This window comes from Xyrauchen texanus, chromosome 28 (genome assembly GCF_025860055.1).
Source record: "Xyrauchen texanus isolate HMW12.3.18 chromosome 28, RBS_HiC_50CHRs, whole genome shotgun sequence".
NCBI classification, from domain to species: Eukaryota; Metazoa; Chordata; class Actinopteri; order Cypriniformes; family Catostomidae; genus Xyrauchen; species Xyrauchen texanus.
The window spans coordinates 38,570,040-38,588,284 of record NC_068303.1 but is presented as its reverse complement, the minus strand read 5'-3'; the positions used below and the strand labels follow the sequence as shown (position 1 = coordinate 38,588,284).

Sequence of the window (18,245 nt, the reverse complement as noted above, 5' to 3'; positions counted from 1 at the left end):
AGCAGTGCCTTTTCTCTCCGTCTTTTATTGAGTCGTGAATGAATCAGTACAAAGCATCCAACGTTGGGGAGCGGATAAAGAATAGCTCAACTCAGCTCATATAGCGTACAAATATATATATTGCAATATTGGAGGCGAGTTTACAGGACTATCCAATAAGAACAAACATTACCTCATACAGATAACAATTCCATATGACAGACTCCTTCGAATCCTTGTGAGCCCAAAACCTATATGAAAAGGCTGCTCTCTACGAGAGCCTGATGGACCATGCCACAGACAATCGTATAAAGTACACAAACATAGTATAGACAGAGAAAGAAAAGGAGGGGGATCCTTACAACTCCAAGTTAATATGAAACAGATGTTTGATAATGCATACAGAAAGGAATGTCTCAACTCAGCATTTTCCCTCTTGGACAGAGCTGAGATGTAGACCTATTTCTAACACTTACTGAAGGGGAGATCCAGAGCCCTATTTACAGACCAGAATATCATAAGCAACAACCCAAAACACCCCTGCAACCACATAACAATGCCCTTGCAACCTCCAGAATAGCATAGCATGTGCAATCGTGTTCTTATAAATCTTTTAAAATATTCCAACCATGAGATATTTTCTTGTTTAAGTCATCAGTCCATTTTATTTCAACTTAATTTTTTTAGAAATCATGTTTAATACCTATGATCTTGAAGAGAAACGTTCCACCAATCAGAGAATTGTGGCCAAACAACACTGTAGTGACCGCCCCACTCGCATAACATATTGTAAATGACATAATCGAGTTGTTCTTCCTACACTCTCAAACTGCTTATATATTTTTTAATATCTGAATATTTTGCAATAAAATTAAAATATATTGTATCTATACTTAAAAATTAGGGCTGTCGATTTAATGTGTTAATATTGTGCAATTTAATTTTACAAAAAATAACGCGTTAAAAAAATTAACGCATTTAATCGCAATGCTTTCCTGAGAGATTCAAGCTTGTAGTACCACCTGTTTTCTCCAGAGGGGAGTAAGTGAAATTTCAGCTGTGTGAGCCACGCGCAGTTTATTACAGTGAACAAAACATTAACAACTCTTCAGCAAACCTCAGGATGTGTTTAAAGATTGAGTATTAAACTATATTTAACTTGACACTAAACATTTTACTTTTATGACGCAACACACCCGAGACGCAACTCAAGCATGTCTAATGCAGGTCGTATGGTCTTTACCTAACAAATATTGAATTACCAACAAGGCTAAGGAGGTGTCCTTTAAACTGTTACACCGTTTTTACCCATTCAGTCTTTATTTAAGAAACATGCTCCCTGAAATAGATCCACTTTGCTCCTTCAGTAATGCTGTAGAATGTGTCCACGCTGTAGTATTTTGGAGAAAATTTAGTTTGTTTGTACGTACCTCTATTTTAACTAGTTTTTCTTTGCTTTATAAAGATGTTTTATTTGGGTTTCACAGTTTTGATAACTTAAGATAATATTTTCTGATTAATCTGTTTATTTTTCTTGCCAAGTTTTTTTTCTACATAAGTGTAAATTTATCTCTATAAAGCCCCTATATGCACTTTTTTGTAAAGACTTAAAATATAATTTAAATAATCTTTATACCTCCAACAACTCCAAAGCATTGAAAACCATTGCACTATGTAATGAATATAATGTCTTGGCATTATTGTAAAACATATCTGTAGTATTGTTTACTATGTATACCCCTGGCTTGTTTCTAAAATTAAATAGAAAATAAATAAATGTCTGACGCAGATGTACATTGACAGGTCCTTAAACAAGCCCTCATAATTAATCTCCAACTGATTGACAAATTCACTTGTGAAATGGATTGCCGTGAACTGTATGTCAACGATTGACTTATGATCAATAATATGGTAGTAAACAATACATTGTATTCTAAAGCCGCTTTTTGTATTGTCTTATCAATGATTAACTCTTCTGCTACAAGAATGTAATGCATTTTAATTATCTGAATATTTATATATATATATATATAATTTTTTAATATTTAAAGATAACTATGTATAATTATTTAATCATTATATATTGAATTATTTTGGGGCAGTGGTGGCTCAGCGGTTAAGGCTCTGGGTTACTGATCAGAAGGTCGTGGGTTCAAGCCCCAACACCACCAAGACACCACTGTTGGGCCCTTGAGCAAGGCCCTTGAACCTATCTGCTCCAGGGGCCGTGATCATGGCTGACCCTGCACTCTGACCCCAGCTTAGCTGGGATATGTGAAAAATAAATAATTTCACCATGTATATGCAGAAATGTATGTATAATGTGTGACAATTGGTCAAATTAAATTAAATTAAATTAAATATGAGGGACTTTCTCAGCAAATAATTGTATGTGTGATTAATTAATCGGGACACCATGTAATTAATTCAATTAAAAATGTTAATTGATTGACAGCCCTATTAAAAATAAACAACTTTAAATCAATAATTTTAAGGCGCGGTCACACTTACCTTTGCAATGGAGGCGTGGGTGGACTTTTAGCATGTGTGAAACCAGCAAAAAAAAATTTATTCAGTCTCATTTTAATGCTGCACTTTGCACTCGAAGTTAAAAAGAAACTCGCTGCTAAAATGATATCTCTGTTCATTGTGAAAAATCATTGTGCACAACTGTGTACAAAGCACTGCCCACACAAAGGTCATTGTTAAACTAAGCAACTTACTATTGATCAACACAGGCAAATTTGCCTGTCAAAGATCACTAAACTTCCAAAATCCACGAGCAGAAATTCTTTGCCAGCAGAAGTCCATTGCGCAAAATTCACAATCGTGCAGATTCCCATTGAGATGACTGTATTTCCCCCACATGGAATTTCGCCATATGGAGGTAGATGTGGTTTGTTTGGTGTATGTCTTTGAATGCTTCATTAAGTATTAATTTAGAACCAAGATGGCTTTTTCATTGTAATCATTATTGCTGTGCCATCGCTAAAAGTCGTTAACAGCTTGTAGTTAATATCTAATTGATCAGTCTGAAGACAGGTTTTGTTGGTTGAGATTAGTGTTTTATTGCTAGCATAATACATACACCTGTAGTGTTCAGATGTCATTACTTTTAATTAGCAGCATGCAATTAATAGAAATATTACAAGTACATGTGCATAGAAATGGCATTTGATCAGTATTGTTCCAGTGGATAGCGTGTGTGCATTATGCTGTGATTTTTACGAAATGTAAATAACAGAAGTAGATCTGCATGGGAATAATATATCAGTATTGTTTTAATTTTTATTTTAACTGTTAATATTATTTTTCAATTGGCCTCCGTTTAACAGTCTGGAGTAATAGCGTTGGGAGACCACAAGAGGGCGATATACCATTGACTGAAGCATACACACACACACACACACACACACACACACACACACACACAAGACAACTGAGGCAGCATAAGAGATGTTGGTCCAAAGTTACGAAATTTTTGGTACTAACAAAGTGATGTTGATTTTGCAAGTTAGTGAAACTGCGCGAATTGAACGATTAGAAATGGCAATGTTTATTATGCAATTTCTCTGTATGTAGCCATGAATAGGTCTTTCAGGTACGTACACACCGGCAACTCTTATTTACTCTAGCCAACACTGGATGACATATTGTGAACATGTATCTTTCATATAGCCTGCACAATATATTTTCAGTTTTAAGTCTTTTTGTGGTTTGATCACTCAAATTCAACCTTTTCAAAGAGGTATACAGAGATATCGTATAATAATTTCCAATCATTCAGTTTGCACATTTAAATCAGTTAAATTCACTAACCTGCAAACCCAGTCACTTTCATTCTTGAAAAAGTAGAAAAACCTCCGTAACTTATGTGTGTATGCATCCTGTGCAAGGAGCTCTAAAATACCCGTCCTATGTTGTGATAACGGTGCCTTGCAACCTGCTTCAGTAAATGTTATATCATCCTCTTGTGGTCTCCCAACGCTATTATGGCAACTGACAGTGAATTGCAAAGCACCCAAGTTAGGTTTCTAATTTAAATGTCAGCTAATTTTAATATATCGATACCTCAAAAATATAACGATAAAATAATGTGCCGATCAATAATTGATATATATATATTGATATTTTATGTCATGCCTACTGCCAGTCAACTTGTCCAGCAGGTGAACTGAAACAGTTTGTGGAGGAAATCAACAATAAACTCGTTGTCGCTGCTGCAGCTTGTATAGAAATGTATTTCATGTATAGTCCAAAAGTGCTGTTGAACTTGTATGTCACGGCTGTCACGTGTGTGATTTTGAATTCTCCACTATAATGCAAGCTCATGCAAGCTCAGGCAGCACAGTGACTGGATGGAAGTGTTCCTTCTCTTGAATAATGGGGTTAAACACTCTGAATCGAATTACATGATAGCGTACTCTACTACCAATCACAAGTCCGAGTTTATGCATATACCTCATATTTTATGACTTCATAAAAAAAACCTATATAAAAAAAAATATATCCACTTCAACCTTAACAATAAACGTAATGAGTGCTTCAGTTGTTTTTAATGATGTGCAACCTATGCATATCTGTTTTTCAAAAGTTGTGTTTTGGGGTTTCATGACCCAAATTGTTGATTTCTTGACCAATAATTTCAAATGTTTTTTGTAACAATATAAGGTAAATATTGCTTTTCATTACTTTGCGTTATATTGATGCAGAGATTATTGATACTGCTCAGATTCACTGGGCAAGGACAAAATTGAATGGATGGGCCCTCGCTACCCCTGGGCCATGTGTATTCTGTAACATTACATATTAAACCAGGTTGAAGGATGACCAGTGTGAAATATGAAAAAGGATAATTTTGTTTACCTGGGGTTTACAATGACCCAGGATTAACGTTTTCAAGTGTGAAAAGCCCTATATGATAATGGTCTTACCATGAGTTTTTGGACAAATGGCAGTACATTTTGGACATACTATGGTTGTATCTTAATATTAGTAGCTCACATAGTCCCTTGGAGGATTTGGGCATTTCAAAATCAAATCATTTCAATTTTCACACTTCAAAGTTCACACAGGTCTCCTAGCAGAGTAACTAGGTGGAATTCAGCACATTAACTACAGTATAGACATGTTTTACTAACATTTGACCACCACAATTGTCAATACTTTTTGTCTTTAATTTCCACACTATATCTACTGTATTAATTTATCATTTGAAATATAACACACTTCTTTTTGTGAAATGTTTTGCTTGCCAAATGTGTTTTGCACTATTTTTCTTAAAAACAAATGTCACTGGCTTTGATATTTTGTTATATGCAAATACATTCATATATTTCTAAGTTTGGCTTATGTGTACAAATACTTTTTTGGGACCACTGAATTCTGATACCATCACTATTTTTGAGTTTTATGCTATACTACAGTGAAATCATGTAAGCTAATGTTTTGTGATTATCTCAAAACTGTTCCATAGTACCTGTGTGTTGGATGTTCACACAGCACCCCAGAGACATAAATCATTATGAAGTCCAGCTGTGGCCACATTTTAGCCTGTGTGGACATGCAGCATCCTTTCAGAATACTTTTATACAAATATAGACAGAATAAGACGTGTGACAGATGATGTTTCTCCAATTAACACATGCTGATTAAATGCCCCCATCACACATACCAGCAAATCAATACACAACCAAATCTGACAACCAAATCTGAGTGACTCACTGGCTCCGGAAATAGTTGTTTTGCTAAGCATCACTGTTGTTATTGCTCATATTAAGGGTTTTTGATTTGAAAAAACCTCTAACCCTGAGTATTAAACATCAGTGCTTAACTCGCCCGCAGCGGCTGAGCTACAGACATGAAAGATACCTCAAATCATGCAGCTTGGAAAGGAGAGGGTGCTATACATTTTCTAAGAAATCAGACTTAAAATTTTCAACTGATGGATGATAAAATTGTCACAAAAAAAAAGGCTGCATCCAATTTGCCTACTTACACTGTGCCTTAATAGTATGTATTTTTTTATTTGTAATAAAATAACATATTTTTGAGTGTGTATCAAAAGAGTATACAAGTCTTCGGACAAGCCATCACGTCATATATAAAATCACAGGCCCCATGGTCGCGTAGAGAAGAATTATCTTAATGAAGATAACATTTCTGCCAATGTAGAGTTTCAATTCAGCAAGGTTCTCTGATGGTTAATACTGTAAGCTGCCTAAGAAGGGAGCTACTGTCTATTTATATATTAATGACATGTAATTAGCTCTTTGCCTTGGGGTCCTGATAACCCTGTCAGGATTTATTTTGCAATAATGTCCTGAATGGAAATGGTCTCTTACTTATTTCTTTGGAGTCTTTGGATATTTCTTTAGGTTTGTTTTTGTTTCTGTATAGGGAAACCATTAGCATGTTTTAATGTTAGTGAAACCTTATTTTTTTACTCTGCTTTATAGTGATCATTAAATTATGCATTTCTTTACATGTGAGGTTTATCCTGTTTGTTTTATTTCTCTTATTTTGCTTTTTTGTCTGCATACTGTACATGTGGCAGGGGCATTTGCGCCATTCAGAATTACACTGATGAGCCAAAATATTATGACATCTGCCTAATATGCCGTTGGTCCTCTGTGTGCCACCAAAACAGCACCGACCTGCCGAGGCATGGACTCTACAAGACCCCTGAAGGTGTCTTGTGGTATCTGGCACCAAGACATTAGCAACAGATCCTTCATGTCCTGTAAGCTGCGACAAGTCACCGCCGTGAATCAGACTTGTTGGTCCAGCACATCCCACAGATGCACAATCGGATTGAGATCTGGGTAATTTGTCAGGGCCAGGGCAACACCTTGAACTCTTCATAGTGTTCCTCAAACCATTCTCGAACAATGTGTGCAGTGTGGCATGGTGCATTGTCCTGCTGAAAGAGGCCTCTGCCATCAGTGAATACCATTGCCATAAGGGGTATACCGGGTCTGCAATATTGTTTAGGAAGGTGGAATGTCAAATTAATGTCCACATGAATGGCCGGACCCAGGATTTCCCACAAGAACATTGCCCAGAGCATCAAACTCTCTCCACCTGCTTATCGTCTTCCCACAGTGCATCCTGGTGCCATCACTTCCCCAGGTAAATAGCTCATATGTAAACTGCTGTCCACTGCATTCATCGGACCAGGCGACCTTCTTTCACTGCTCCAAGGTCCAGTTCAGACACTTGCATGCCCATTGTATGAGCTTTCGAAGGTGGACAGTTGTCATCATGGGCACTGACCGGTCTGCAGCTACGCAGCCCCATACGCAGCAGGATGCAATGCACTGTGTTGTGACTCATTCCTCCCGTAACCATCATTAAAATTTTCTGTGACTTGTGCCACAGTAGACCTTCTGTCAGTTTGTACCAGACCGAACAGCCTTTGTTGCCCTCGCTTGGATGAGCCTTGGGCGTCCAACATCCTGCTGGCAGTTTGTCCCTCCTTGGACCACTGTCGGTAGGTACTCACCACTGCTGACCGGGAGCACCCCACAAGATTTGTCGTTTCAGAGATGCTCTGACCCAGTCGTCTAAATGTCAACAAACTTGAACAGTAGGACGTAGAATGCATCTATTCCGAGCTTTGAGATTGGCTGCGATTTAATTTGTAATAAGTGTATTAGGCTTAGAATAAAATATATTACAAAATAGATCAGATGTTAAAAGGAATTTTCATTATGGGAGCATTTTTGGCCCCATAAATTTTTTTATTTCAGGTGCATTGTCACTTTCAGTGACATTTTTGCCCAAAGGCCCCATTCATTTCTGACCCTGATATAAACAACAAATAGGGTTTTTTATACATTTGATATTAACAATTTACATGCATTGCAATATGCTGATAACTATGGTTTTACAGACGACTTGAAATCAACAGATTATTCAGTTATGATGTCAAAACATAAACGGACTTACAACGCTTTCATACATTGGGTACGCTGGTAAACCTGAAACACGAAATTGGGTTGTGCTGATTGGTTTTTGCTTAAATTTTTTATGACCTTACCCTCCGATAAAGGAACACCATTTAAGGCGTTTACATGAGTTTACACATTGTCAGCTTATTAAGCATAATCTGTGTAAGAGCATGCATGTAAACTCACTCAATGTTTGAAATGTGTTGTGTATTGAACATTTAGTTTAGAGAACTGCATATCAAGGGATAAATAAGATGCTTTGTTGCAAAACTTTTGTTGTACTAATGCAATTTCTTTCTGTGACTGTGTTGAATTTCAGTTAATACCTCTTCCTATCATCCTGTGTGTGGCCAATTCATTCATTTCAAATTCACACTCATGAAAGGATTGTATTCTAAGATTGTGAATTTTTCACAACCCTCATGTGTTGTTGCATTCTTTTGTGTGTGTTGTAGGTCTCAGGATTTTTGCTGTGAGTTTTGTGGCAGCTGCATGCGCTCTGTTCTGCTAGTGCTCTCTCCTGATAGTGACCCACGACCCGTTGACCCACAAGCACACAAACTTGCCCAGCAGATCAACTTCAAGGTGAGACTCATTACAACACTGTATTAATTATGCATACATACAAGGTGAAGTATTTTTTTTCTGTGTTTAAAAACGTTTTCCCATCTTACTGTGCAGAGGCCATTTTTGCACGTGGTATTTCAGTGCCAATATCTTATTAGCTTATTAACTTACAATTAGGGGTTTAAAGGTTCACTCATACTCGCACAATACTTTAAACAATGTAATTCAAGAAAAGATACTATTTCAATTAATTTATGTTTAATTTTAAGACATATGAAAACAATTAATATTCATTATTAGTAAAACTTAACTAAACGTAATGTTCATTAAAGTGCAAAATGTTTCATCAGGGATGGACTAAAAACCAGCCCAGCACAGGGCAATGGTGACACCAGGATATAAACATTCATAATTCTGCTTGGCTGAAAATACAGAATTATGTTAATAAATATGACACGTCTTCACAGAGATATAAATAGACATGATCCACCATTAGCAAAGTGGGATTTCTGAAAATGATCCACACACTGGACAAGAGGTACCAGAGGTACTAGATTTGGAAATACCAGTTGGTATTTTAAGAAAAAGAACGCAACAACAACAGTTTTAGTGTGAACCACATTTTTATATCTAGTTTCCTTTTCAAAAGAGTTTATAGAAAGTACATGTTACATCCTGCTTAAATGTCCCTGTTTGTTTGGACAATCTCATTTTCATGAAAATTTGTATTCTTATTTATTGTTCCATTTTATTTAGGTGTAATATTGAGAACATTTTGCAGTAATGCAAAGATGTTATTATTTAATTTTGTAAAAATATTTTAATTTGTTGTTGTTGCTAGTTTGTATGTTTGAGTTGAGAAATACACATTTCAGCATTATCAGTAATCTATTTGTGCATTTTCCTTGATAACCAAGCAAGTTCACTCATGTTACCATTTGTTTATTATATCGCAATCGCATATCGCAATATTAGCCTCAATAATCGCAATATGACATTTTCCCCAAATCGTGCAGCCCTACTTATGATGTAGCGACAAATGTGCAGCTTTGATTGATACCATACCAAAATCTGAGGTCAAAGTCTGGAGAGTATTTTGGATGGCAAAGAATAGAAATTAAATATTTCAAGTTCTTGGGAGTGGCAACCCTTCATCAGTCTATTATTATTTCTGGATTGCACATTTATATTCACTATTTAACAGTGTGTGGTCTCCAAAAAAACTCATGTCCATATTTTGTATTATTCAAACAGCTTTTTATTTAATTTGTTCAAATAAATCAAATCTTTTTGCACTTCTTGATCTCTTAGTCTGATTTAGAATGGGCAGAATCTATATCTTACGACCTGTAGAAAATGTCATTGTTATTTTTGTTTTTCCAGTCTAAATTTGCACTGCAAAATCAATGACAGCTTTAACTAATCAGTGCTGGCAAGTGACAATGGTATAAGATGGACAATCCACAGCTAGGTGTGCATTAAACGATTTTAACTCTACACTGCTATGCATCAGGTGGTTCTTCACCTCCATGTTGTGCATTCAAATCTTTTAATGCACACCTAGCAATGGATTATCCCTTACCTAATATAGTACTATCATTAAACCTCTGGAGCAAAAAAAAATCCTCTCGCACAGATTTGTGTGGGCATTCGATCCCTTGCGATGTCAAGCCACGTCTTTTTCCTGGTGCTGCCTATATTATGCACTTACAAGGTGAGGGGAAACCATAAGACATCGGTACGATATCCATGAAGGCTTTACAATTGCATTAAATCTAAAATAGCGATATGGTGTTTCGAGATTAACTAATCACAAAAGGATGCACTTATATGTGGTTTCAGCGCTTCCATCAGAGGGAAGCGTGCTTCGTATACCACTCACTCTTGTGCACCAAAATAATATGAGATGATCAATGTTTCTGTTTCACAGTTCTGATTGTAAAGTGTGTCTAAATGGTCACTTCCCAAATCTTAACTAGAAACGCAGTATCACATTACAGAGCAATTCAACAGTCAGCAATATATCTGAAACCTCATGGTAATCGAGTGATTGAGTTTTTGCTTCTTCAAATAAGATCTATATGATGCAAATGTGTTTTTAATTTTATTTTTATTTAATTTTGTACAAATTAGCCTCATTAGATTAATCATTATAGCTCCATTTAACATTTCACTATTACAGCGCACAAACAAGCGCTAAATGGAATTTCAAACAGAAAACAGGTTGTTTGTAAACAACCTGTGTAAGGGTCTTACATGTGTAAGGGTGCTTTCACAGTTGGTTTGATTGCTTGGACCGAACAGAGTTAGTTTTTTCTCCCCCCCTCCCGCTGCCTCAGCTGGTCTCTGTTCACATCATATTATTTAGCTCTGAACCGCTGTCCGGTTGCGTCGTCACCGTGAGTACAAGAGGTAGCTGTTTTATCACTGTAACTAGGTAACATCTCAAGAAGACACCAGCTTTGCTGTGTTAAAGAATTTGTTTCTTTGGATTTACTACCAAAACTTTTCATGAACTGAACGACATATGTTTGTCTCCTGCAGATGCATTGAATGTGTAATAAGGTGTGCAGCTCCCTGGAGGCTATTTATATGCACACAAACAAGTATGCGAAATAAATTGTACCAAATATAATTGCGATCGGGAGCCTGCAGAGACGCAAATTATACGTCATCTCAAGCAGCTAACTTCTGTAATTTGCTATGATTGCTTTCATATCAGTAATGAACCATACTGGAGTTCACATGAACCCAGGCTACCTTTTCATGCAGACTCTGGTGAGGTCTCACCAAAAGTACAAGTGCAAAAGCACCCTAGAACAGATAATTTGTGTATGCCAACATATTATCTGTTGATCATAGCAGCAGAAACAATGGAAAGAGAGTGTAATTCGTGCAAATCTCCTGCTCTGGATAATAGCAGTAAACCTAATGGATGCTCGGAAAAATATTCAAACTTCATGAATTTTGACGGGTTTTAAATATCTCTTGTTGCTTTGTACCTAAAAGACATCATTAGTGAGGCAAAAGCATGTGTGATAATCATATGCTTGCTTGGTGCTTCCAAAGGTCAGCGGCAGCAGGGTAAAGTTGAAATTGTTTTAAAATTTCAGTGCTCTTTGGGGGGTGGTGCAACGCCGGGGACGTCGCGTAACTTCACACTTTACACCATTGGGTTTAATGCAGTAGACAACACTGATGTGAAAGTAGCACTCAGTAACTTTTGTCTTTGTGTCAACTTGGACTTACACTGACACCTAGTGGCTTGGATGCAGCATCCTTGAAAATCAATATTTTTCAGTTTCATATGCCATTGTAGAAATGTAGTATTCACAGTCAGCCATGATTACTTTAATCAATGAGTGAAAGTGTCCAATAACAGGATGGTTACTGAGGTTAAGTGAGTAGTATTCAGCTGGTCATGTGATTCTAACATGGCAGCCCCCATGTTGGAACCCTCTCCATGTAGAATAAAACCGCTTTTATAAGGTTACTGATATGACTGGAGTCTTCATTGCATTAAACAGCTCTTTTAACCATCACAGTCCATTCTTATTGAAATCAACCCTGTCGGTCTGTGGCGCTTTCAAAACATTGATCTGTTTGTTTTAAAAGGTCCTGACCAGCCCTGAGACAGCAACATTATGGAATATGCTGGGTGTTTGGAAAACCTGTTTTGATTCTCTGGTTATTATTGCAATTCTGTGTAGTGCCACTAAAGATGCAGGCATTACACACACTTCACATATTAATTTTCACTGTGATTTTAAATACTGGATTTGTTGCTAGAATGTGTTCTTGCTGTATTCAGAGGTACGATTTTATTACTGTGTGTGTGTGTGTGTGTGTGTGTGTGTGTGTGTGTGTGTGTGTGTGTGTGTGTGTGTGTGTGTAATCAGGCTGAGTCGAGCTCATCAGCTGCAGATAGTGGCAGTACAGCATCAGCTGCTTCCAGTCAAACTGATCATTACAGTGAGATCTCCACCATAGAAGAGAGAGACACAGAAGACACGTCCTCAGCTGAACAGGTGGGAGATTCTAATGCTGATTTTCTCCTCATTTACATACACATATCATACACAGTTTTTAAACGTTGGACATTTGGAAATAATGTTTGCATTTTTCTGACTATAATCACACATTTTATGAGGATTATATTGACCGTGAACTAGGGCTGGGCGATATATCGAATATAACGATCTAATCAATAATTTTGCTGATGATGTGAAACTTACCAATATCGGGAATATAGCAATAATTTTAATGTGCTTTCATTTGGCAATTAATTTTCATAAAGAGCACTTTAGTAGACTAATTGCATGATCCTTCAGGACTGCACAATGAATCAAAATAACATAAAAATTTGGTCATATGTGATTATTAATCCACAAAAGGCTGTGATTTAAAAACAGATAAACATGGTCTGTTTGTGATTCAGAACAAACCGGTGACGTGCTGAACTATGTGTTCATGCGCATGGTGGTGCTGTCAGTTCAGTTCAGGTGCATTTATTGTGAAATCAAAGTAATGCAGGTTCAAGCATTCACACATTTCCAAACATTAGTAACAGTTACAAGTTATTATACAAATCCACAAACGCAGCACAGAATAACAGAAAAGGAGGAGATTACAGCATTTCAGGAAATGCGGAACATCACCCAGCCCTACCGTGAACATAAAACAATCACAGGATTAGTTTGAAATGGCATACTACATACTGCTCTGACTATTTCTGCCATAAAGTGATGTGGTAGAAGCAGTAAAAGTAGTATTGGAAGGATGTGATTGTGAACGCAGCCCACATTTGCTGTAACATGCCCCAAAGCGGCAGCTCTCTGGCATTGAGAGCGGCTTTGAGCTTATTTTTTTCACGCTAGTGGAAACGTACGGCGGGGCCTTTGCACACAAAACGCGAATGTTAGGCAGAATTTCTTGCCGCAATCAACATTCTGAATTGAACCAATAGATTGCTACAGAGCCTTTCCCACCTATAGCGAACATTCGCTGCGAATCGTGTGGTGATAAAGCTAAGCTTTTTTAACGTTGAGTGTGTCAATTGTTTTTTTCTTGTTCGCCCAGGGAAGAAATGCCCTGACCAATAATATGAGCTTTAGATCACATGTCAGAAGCCCTAGCAGTTACCAAAAGCAGAGCAACTGATGGTGCTAAAGCACAGAAAGTTGTTCACCACCGACATTAAACACTGAAGAAACTTGAGGAAGAAATCCTGAAACAGCAGTGAGGATGTGTATTTAATTTGCATTAAATGCCTTAAAAATTGAAGAAAAAAAATTATAATTTGGGTTCTCTTAAATTATATTGCTGCATCACTGCCTTGCATCCCATTTAAAGATCTTATGTGGACTGTCTTCATAATTTATTACAGCTTGTTTTGGTTTTGCATTTAATCTTACATGAGTTCTCCTATATCTTTAATATAATATATACTGTGGCATTTTTGCATTAGTATCACTTTTTTAATAAAACATCTTAAAAACCCTACTGACAGAAGGGTTTTTCTTTGCCAAATATGAATGATATTAATACTATTGCTCTGACTTGCATTGCACTCTGTGTGCCTTTGAATACCAAAAACAAAATCCTTATTGCTGTGCTATTTTTAATAGTCGTTAGAGTATTAAAGTATCTAATAGTGGGTCAGACTGAAGATGGGTTTTGTTGGGTGAGCTCTGTGTTTTATGCTTGCACTCTTTGAGCATTTCAATTTCATCACATTTAATTAGTAACATGCAGGTTTTTGAGCAAATATAACACGCATAGATGTACATGGCAATAAGATACAGTCAAACAAATTCATGTTACACAAGTATATACAGTATGCGTGACAGTGGCATATAATAAATATTGTTCCAAATGAGAAAATGTTTTAACCGTTATACAACTTTTTACACTCAATTCTTTCTAATCACCCCTCAGACTGTGTGTGTATATATGAGAATATTGTCAGTCAACTTGTCCAGCAGGTGAACTGAAAAAGTTTGTTTGTCGATTAACGCTATTGTAAAGGCGTGAATGAATGGCAAACATTCACTTTCTATGGGAAAGCGCTCATCACGTCGAGTTTGGTGTGAAAAGGCCTTTATGCTGTCTCAAACTCGTATGACTTTACTTTGCGGAACAAAAATATACTTTGATGGAGATATGATGTGAATATATCCATACAATGCAAGTCAATGAGGTCCAAACTTTCAAGCTTCAAAAGGCAGCATAAAGATAATCCTTAATAAGGATAAAACTCTATTGGTTTAATCCATGTCTTCTAAATCGATACGATCAGTTATAGTTGAGAACAACCAAAATGTACCAACTTTTCTTGTGCATGGATGTTTGTTATTGATGCAATCAATTTAAACCTTGACTTTTCAAATCATATGTTTTCTTGACTGAATTAACAAATGGAACTTTTCATAGAACTAATTTCATAGAACTCACGCTTGTCAGTAATCCATGAATTTAGTTCTTTAAAACGTGATTATATGTTATACGTTATTACATATTATATGTGTTTTGTTATGGACCTTAACTAAATAATTTTTAGGGAATTGAAAACATGATGAATAATTATTTTTTTGTAACCTCTGCTCTCCCTCTCACATAAATTCTAGTGTTCTAACATTAAATCTAAATCTGACATTTTCAAATACGATATAGGACACTTTTTATCTTACCACTAGGAGTTCTCCAAAGAGATCCTAGCTAAGAGTTTCTGCATAAGAAATATTAAAAAAATGCTAAGAGCAAGTTTTACTAAATAAATCTTAATGTAAGTATGAGGCGGAGTTGACCTCGTTGCTATGGAGGAGGTCACATTCTATGAACGCGCTCTCTTAAATCCCTAAATGTGATCATAGACAGGGAAACACTATTTGTTGGCAAAATCATTATAGACAGACAGCAGGAAGTTTATATTATTGTATTTATTTCTTCTAAAACCGGTTTTAAAAAGACTACAAGCTTAAAATAGCTATAGAAACTACACCAAAGAACAGACAAAAGAAGATTGTTCCCTCTTTTTCAACTGACATGGAAACACATAATTAATGGGACATTTAAAGGCAGCATCACCATTAAAGCAAAAAAAAGGTAGCATGGGAACATATGTTTCCAAATTAGTGTGGCATTTCCTTTGATTTTGCTAAATATTGAAGTGTGAGAAACTGTGGTACTCACCTCAGTCAAGAGCAGAGATTACAGACTTTAAGCGACAAACATCTGCTATAGGTAATTGATTTGTTTGTTCTGTGTAATTGTAGTCATAAACAACAAATTCATATTTTTCACTATTGTTTGATGTATCCTATTAATTCAAAATGAATACATTGTACACTCACTGAGCACTTTATTAGGAACACTATATAGTCCTAATAAAGTGCCTGACATGGTCTTCTGGGATTTCCGAGTTATCATAGCATTTCTGTCAGCTCAAACCAGTCTGGCCATTGTCCGTTGACCTCTCTCATCAATAAGTCATTTTTGTCTGCAGAACTACCACTCACTGGATGTTTTTTGTACCATTCTGAGTACACTTTAGAGACTGATATGCTTGAACATCCCAGCAGTTACAGATATACTCAAACCAGACTGTCTGGCATCAACAGTCATGCCATGGTCTAAATAACTGAGATCAAATTTTTTTTTCCCCATTCTGATGGTTGATGTGAACATTCATTGAAGCTCCTGAAGTGTATCTGCATGATTTTATGCATTGCACTGCTGCCAAACAATTGGCTGATTAGATAATCAAGTTAATAAGTAGGTGTACAGGTGTTCCTAATAAAGTAAGTGCTCAGTGAGTTTAAGATGCATCGCAGTAGAATGGAACATAATTGGAGTTTTGTTTTAAAAGTTATAACTTGACAATGTTTTAAAAACATGATGCTCATGGTTCAAGATGCATGCCAGTGGTCAAATACATCTGTATAGTGCATGTTTACCTAGAAAACTTAAATAAAATTGGCCCAAATGGGTGAAAGAAAGCATCCTTCTTATTCAATGTGTTTCTTGTGCAGACTGAATCTTTATCCGTGACTCCTCAAAGCTCCAGTGAAGATCCATCTGTTTCTGCAGCACCAAGTCCACGTCAGCGGCGCTCACAGAACCAACAGAACCAGAGCCAGTCCCCCAGATACCCCACCTTCACTGCATCCCCTGCTGCTCAGCACCCTGCGCATGGCACCAGTCACACAGGCTCGGCTGTGCTGATAGTGCTCCTCACACTGGCACTCGCTGCACTCATCTTCCGCAGAATCTATCTGGCCCACGAGTACAAGTTTGATTATGAGTTGTGAAACTTTAAGCCGGCTCAAACTTCCACTTTCATTTTTACACCCTCTTTCTCATGAGGCTGGAAGTCTGTTTGTCATTCCTCAATGGCTTCTCAGCCCTCTGTATCTTCATTAAAGATGAATAAAATCTTCCTGGATGTAATATGAGCAGACTTTAACAAAACAAGAAAGAGGTGAACCTCATGAAACATTTCAGCCCAAGGTCAAAAGAAGAAATATTATTTTAAGTAAATGAACCCTATTTCTGATGCATTGTGACATTATTATCAAAACAGTTTAGCACTTTCTCACCCAAATTCTCATTAAATGTGATAAAATCTCATTATATACAAAAATTATATTAACTTTTTACGCCGTTTAAATTTTTTCTAATGTATTTGTCCAGTTGACTACTGAATGTTGTCATGAAAAGAGGTGATTGTCTTTTTTTAGCTTCATTATTATTTATAATTAAATTAAAAAAACTTGGCATTTTAAACTTTATTATTTAATTACACTTCAGTACAAAGCAAATCTTTTGTACAGCAAAATATCCAGACACTTTCTAATAACGAGAACAAGATTTTTCCGCATTTAGTGACAATTTCTAAATTGTCATGACAATAATATCACAATACAAAAAACATTGTAATTGTCCAAAAATAGGCTTCAATTTTGTATGCAAAATCTTCTTTTATTTGTTTTCTTATGACTGACGTGTTTCATGAATTTTGCCAACAGAGGTTCTCCTTAGATCCTGCAATATATATTGAAAGTTAAAGGATTGTCCAATAGTATATTGTATGGAAGTACAGTATATAAGACTTCTGTTTTCTAAATAATTCATGTTAAAAGTGTAGTTACAATTACCAGTGTAAACAATTTGCTTTTAGACTAAAATAGGTTCCAAAGGCCGACTGCTTCTGATGTTTTTTTTTTTTTTAAACATATACGTGTATTTAAGAATTAAGCTTTTACATACTATAATAATGTAAATGATAAGGATGTAATATTTTGCTTTTAAATGGTAAAAAGCTAATTAAAATTGAAATATGAACCTCTCTGTACAGTTGGTTTGCTCATTTTCTGTTTTATCAAACAGAAACATCTTTGAAACCAGTTTTTAACCATATTGTTTTTAATTTGTATATCATGTATATGTAAACCCTGGATTTAAAAATGGCAATGTAATCAGCACATTACTAGACGACCTTATGTTTATGTGTATATAAAATGCAATAAACCTGATGTATACATGACAGCTTTTTGACTCTGTGTAGTACTGTAGGTATGGAAATATAATTAGGGGTGTTCACTAATGCAAGCATCACTATAAGTGTCGTTTATACTTTGGGTTAATAATTTGAACAAAGCTAAAACTCAAGTATTAAACTTAAGTATGTAACTCGCCTGCACCATTTCGACTACAGACTTGAATAATACAAATCACTTGAGATGAGGT

General features: G+C 36.2%; 1 protein-coding gene across 3 annotated transcripts in view; it reads left to right on the top strand.

Moving 5' to 3' along the window:
* The window catches only part of ube2j1 (ubiquitin-conjugating enzyme E2, J1), a 53,814-nt gene extending 35,777 nt beyond the window's left edge, over nt 1-18,037 (top strand). For all 3 annotated transcript variants that reach the window (XM_052095231.1, XM_052095232.1, XM_052095230.1), the window contains 3 exons: nt 8,387-8,516; nt 12,398-12,526; nt 16,529-18,037. In XM_052095231.1, coding sequence (XP_051951191.1) covers nt 8,387-8,516; nt 12,398-12,526; nt 16,529-16,807 — 538 coding nt within the window. In that variant the 3' untranslated portion in view covers nt 16,808-18,037. The remainder of the gene's footprint in view (nt 1-8,386; nt 8,517-12,397; nt 12,527-16,528) is intronic.
* Nucleotides 18,038-18,245: the final 208 nt, after the last annotated feature.